At 42.1% G+C, this 4,349-nt stretch overlaps 1 protein-coding gene across 1 annotated transcript; it reads left to right on the top strand.

Moving 5' to 3' along the window:
• Positions 1-624: 624 nt before the first annotated feature.
• foxd7 (forkhead box D7) lies at positions 625-2,361 on the top strand. Its single transcript, XM_051388999.1, has one exon. It carries the CDS (start codon positions 1,113-1,115, stop codon positions 2,061-2,063), a length of 951 nt encoding a protein of 316 aa, XP_051244959.1. The 5' UTR covers positions 625-1,112; the 3' UTR covers positions 2,064-2,361.
• The last annotated feature ends 1,988 nt before the right edge of the window (positions 2,362-4,349 follow it).

Genomic DNA, 4,349 nt, shown 5'->3' on the forward strand with positions numbered 1-4,349 from the left:
CATGTAATTGTGCGTCAAGTGTGTGCGTAAAGAGCGGCTGCAGAAGCCCTCGCAGGGGGATTAAGGCTTAAATCTCTGCCTCACGTAGAGAAGTGTTTGGGGATTTTCCCCCCTCAGTCTTTAAATTCAGAATGGTGCCCAGAGTGTCTCTCAGCTCATTCGGAAATTATGTTTTTATGGTCCTTTTATTATCACTTTCCAACACCGCGGCTCATTCAGAGGACAGTATTTTCTTTGTTGCTTTAAACAGCCCCACTCTTTGTTTTTGGGTTGATATCAAGAGAATAAAAACTTAGACTTTCAGTACAGTTTCTCCATGTTTCTACACAGAATTTCCTAATTTAAGATCAATCTGCTTTTAGGGGCGAAGCGCGTAAAACACGCCAAAGACACCATTTCTGGAAAATAATAACAGAACCTTCTAGTTGAGCAGCCTCCAAAAAGTTAAATAATACTTTTACGCAACCAACCTTTCGCTCTTACTTAATTTATTTATTGATATTTATTGTTACAATTTAACACTTTGGACGCAACTCTGAAATGAACATCTGGAATTTAAAAAAAAAGTGAAATCCTCTCTATAAATAGTCTTCCTCTGATTTCCTGCTCATAAGGATGTTTTCACTGAATGGGACTCTAATGTCCGCGTCGACTTGGCACTGATGCGCTGATGATGATGAGAGTGCACCGGGAGGCTGGTACAGGCCTTCTCGGTACCCTTTGCGTCGTTTTCATTGGTCAGGATCCTCTTCCTCGTGCCTCAACGTGACATCACATCCACCCGACCCACAGGAAAGCAACAGAGATTACAGATGATGCTGGACACCTAAGAGGACGCACGGACTTTTTACGCTTTTACGCACAATCGCTCGCTAACCGCTCTCTTTTGCGCTTCCAGGCACCAAAATAGAGGATATCGGCGCTGATGCGTTGCGGTTTTGGAGAGTCTGCTTCGTGAGAAGTAGTAGGAGGACTGTGCTCGGATTTTCACTTTTTTTGTGAATGGAGAGGAGTCGTGCGTAAAAAAATCTGTCCGTCGCTTTTCAGAGAAGGGCTGTCACTCTCCCACCTGTTGGCAGGTGGTGTTGGCTTTACCCGCGCGGACATCTACTATGACATTGGGTTTGGAAATCATGGAGGATATTGTTATCGACGTAGTCGGGGAAGGACTCAAAGACAGCGGAGAGGAGCAACTCTTACCTTTGGATAAGTCTCGGAGCGAGCAGGACCGCGGCACCGACACTTCCAGCAGCCAGAGTAAAGAGCAGGACTCCTACAGTCCAGCTAAAACCAAAGGTCCCACGTCGGTGAAGCCTCCGTACTCTTACATCGCTCTGATAACGATGGCCATACTGCAGAGTCCGAAGAAACGGCTCACCCTCAGCGAGATCTGTGACTTTATCAGCCACCGCTTCGCTTATTACCGGGAGAAATTCCCCGCCTGGCAGAACTCGATCAGACACAATCTGTCGCTCAATGACTGCTTTGTAAAGATGCCCAGAGAGCCCGGAAACCCCGGGAAGGGCAACTACTGGACGCTCGATCCAAACTCCTCGGACATGTTTGAGAACGGGAGTTTCCTGCGGCGGAGGAAGCGCTTCAAGCGGCAGCATTTTCGCTTCGACCCGCTGAAGGAGCAGCACCTGGAGCCCAGCGGGCTGCACGGGTTCCCGCACGCCTACGGGCTCAGCGCGGCCGCCCTGCAGCTGCCCAGTCTGGAGATTTACCCCTACCTCCATCACCATGCACCCTCGCCGTGCGGCCCCGCCACCATCCCACCTGTCAGCAGCATCCTGCCGGCTCTCTCCAGCTTCTTCTCCCGCAGCGCCCTCACGGCCAAGGCTTTCCTGCAGTCGCAGCCCGGCATCGAAGCCTTCTCCCCGGCACAATGCGCCGCTTACTCCGCTCCTCTGACCTCCAGCGTTGCCTACGCGTCCCCCGCGCTCTTCCACCCCGCGGCGTCCCCGCACTTCCTCAGTTTACACCAGGAGTATCAGAAACTACAGACTCAGCGTGGCACCGTGGACCTGGCCAAACACATCAGCACTGCTAACAATGAATAATCAATAAAGCGGACTTTGAACTCGTGTTTTCTCAGGTAACAGAGACATTTTATGCAGAAGCTCACAGTTTCTCTCCAGCGAGTGTGATGAATCTGCTTTCAAAGAATGTTGTAGATATGTTAAAAGCTCTCCCTCCTTCTCACCTTTATGGACAAAAAAAAAAAACAAACAAAAAAACTTTTAGCTGACGCCTTTTTTTTTTGATCATGAATTATTATCTTTTTGTTGAAATATTTAAATGACGAGTTTCCTCCTAGTACTTTTTTTTTTTGGAAAGAAATAAAAGTGAATATTTAAACCTTGCGTTCAGTTGTATTTTGTACAGATCAGTGTGGCAATATGACGCTATATATTTAGAAAACACCGGACTTTAAGTTTAAAACTACAGCAGTCTTTAGTTGCATCTGTCATGTGTTAACATGTGTTCCGCTGGGTTTTGATTTCTGCGCTGATTTAATTCCTAACAATACCAATAAATAAATAAATAAAATAACAAATTACATTCATTTTAAACGTCAAGAAGTGTTGGATTAATTCACTAACAAGAGGAAAACAGCCAAAGAAATCTAATTTAAAATAATGGTGACGAATATTTTGACTACTTAAACAAGCTGCAGGTCTCTCAGGCCTAAAGACTGTCAGAAATATGCCTCACTTCTGCATCAAATAATCGATTAAATAAAATAAAAGCAACGATTACACTCATGAAAAATACATGTTTGTCGGTATATTGAGTCTAGACAGTGATTTGAGTGAACTAACGAATAGGAGTTATTTAATATATTGAAACAATAAGGGAACAATGCAAAAAATAAAAATAATATATTTCATGCTGTTGCGTAAAAAGCAACTTTACGCCCCATTTTGGATAATAAAGTCAAGGCCAAAGTCAGCACATTAACGCACAGGCCTGTCAGGTTTGTGTCAGTCTGTGTGTGTGTGTGTGTGTGTGTGTGTGTGTGTGTGTGTGTGCGTGTATATGTGGTGTTCATGGATATAAGGCTGGAAATATACATGCCTATAATTGCTTTATTTTTCAGGGCCACACACACACGACACACACACACACACACACACACACACACACACACACACAGACACTCTTGTGCTGTTCCCGCGAGAAAATGTGTACAACACATTTTCATGTCAGATAAGTTCTCATCTGTTCACTCGTAAAGCCGCGTTCTGCTCGTTTACCTCCTAAATTCTCCCATAAACAAGCCTTTTAGTATAGCCATATGACTTATTATTATTATTATAATTATTTTAATTGTATTATTATTTAAGAGGAAGTTAGGTCGAAAATATGTTGACTGACTTTTTATTTCTAATTTTAGTTTTGTTGTCTTGTTAAAAATGTCCAAAAAGTCCTATTAGAGTAATAAATTATGATTTCTTTAAAGAGGGAACGTCCTAATTTAGATATTAGAAAGAGGTTTGATTTTATGCAACAATCATACATATGATAGATCTTTTTTCCCCCCAGATAATAATCCAACAGTTCAGTTTAATAATATTTAAAAAGTAGGATATTTGTTGCCCAGAAATTGTCAATACTGGCTGGAAGTAACAGTCTGACTTATAACTGTTTTTTTTTTTTTTTTTCTTTCATTTTCAGGCTGCTGTGTAAATGTTCTGGTGAATCAAACTCTGCATGATTAAATCAAAACATAATATATAACCTAAACCTAGAACAAATAAGCCCATCTTTCCTGTTCAATCAGTCATATTTAACCTGGAAATACACACATCATAAATCAGTACATATAAATGTGATTGCTAAATCTGCCCCCAAAAACTTTCCGCCCATTCCTCAGTGTTACTAATTCAGATTATCAGATTTATTTTTCCTTTCTTTTTCATTTAAGTCGACGCAGCGCTGCCTTACAGCGAGAATGACAGTAGTAAAATAATTCTAGGTTTCAGAGCATGGAAGTATTTATTTAATTCTATTCTGAGTCTGGTTTAGATGGATTACCATGCTGAAGCTCTTGGACGGGGCTGATGGATCACACCACACACTCAGTCTTTTAGCAGACTTTGGCACCCAGAGAAGGGCTGAAACAAATAAAAAGATTGTTACCTGATGGTGAGCTGTGAAGATGCCCACTCCAGAAAGAACAGCACATTTTCTCATTGATTCTCCCTTTTTCTTTGCTCCATTCAGAAAATGTCACAGATGCGCCCATTTTTGTTCTTTAATTCAATCTGTTTTGAGGTTTCTCCTTTTTTTTGTCATAACCAAATGTCTAATATTTGTACAGCTAATCTTAAACAGTGTGGCAA

Source organism: Dicentrarchus labrax, unplaced genomic scaffold (genome assembly GCF_905237075.1).
Source record: "Dicentrarchus labrax unplaced genomic scaffold, dlabrax2021, whole genome shotgun sequence".
In the NCBI taxonomy this organism is placed as follows: Eukaryota; Metazoa; Chordata; class Actinopteri; family Moronidae; genus Dicentrarchus; species Dicentrarchus labrax.

What these genes read in the sequence shown, in the direction of transcription:
- foxd7 (XM_051388999.1), top strand. Translation starts at nt 1,113, where the DNA reads ATGACATTGGGTTTGGAAATCATGGAGGATATTGTTATCGACGTAGTC.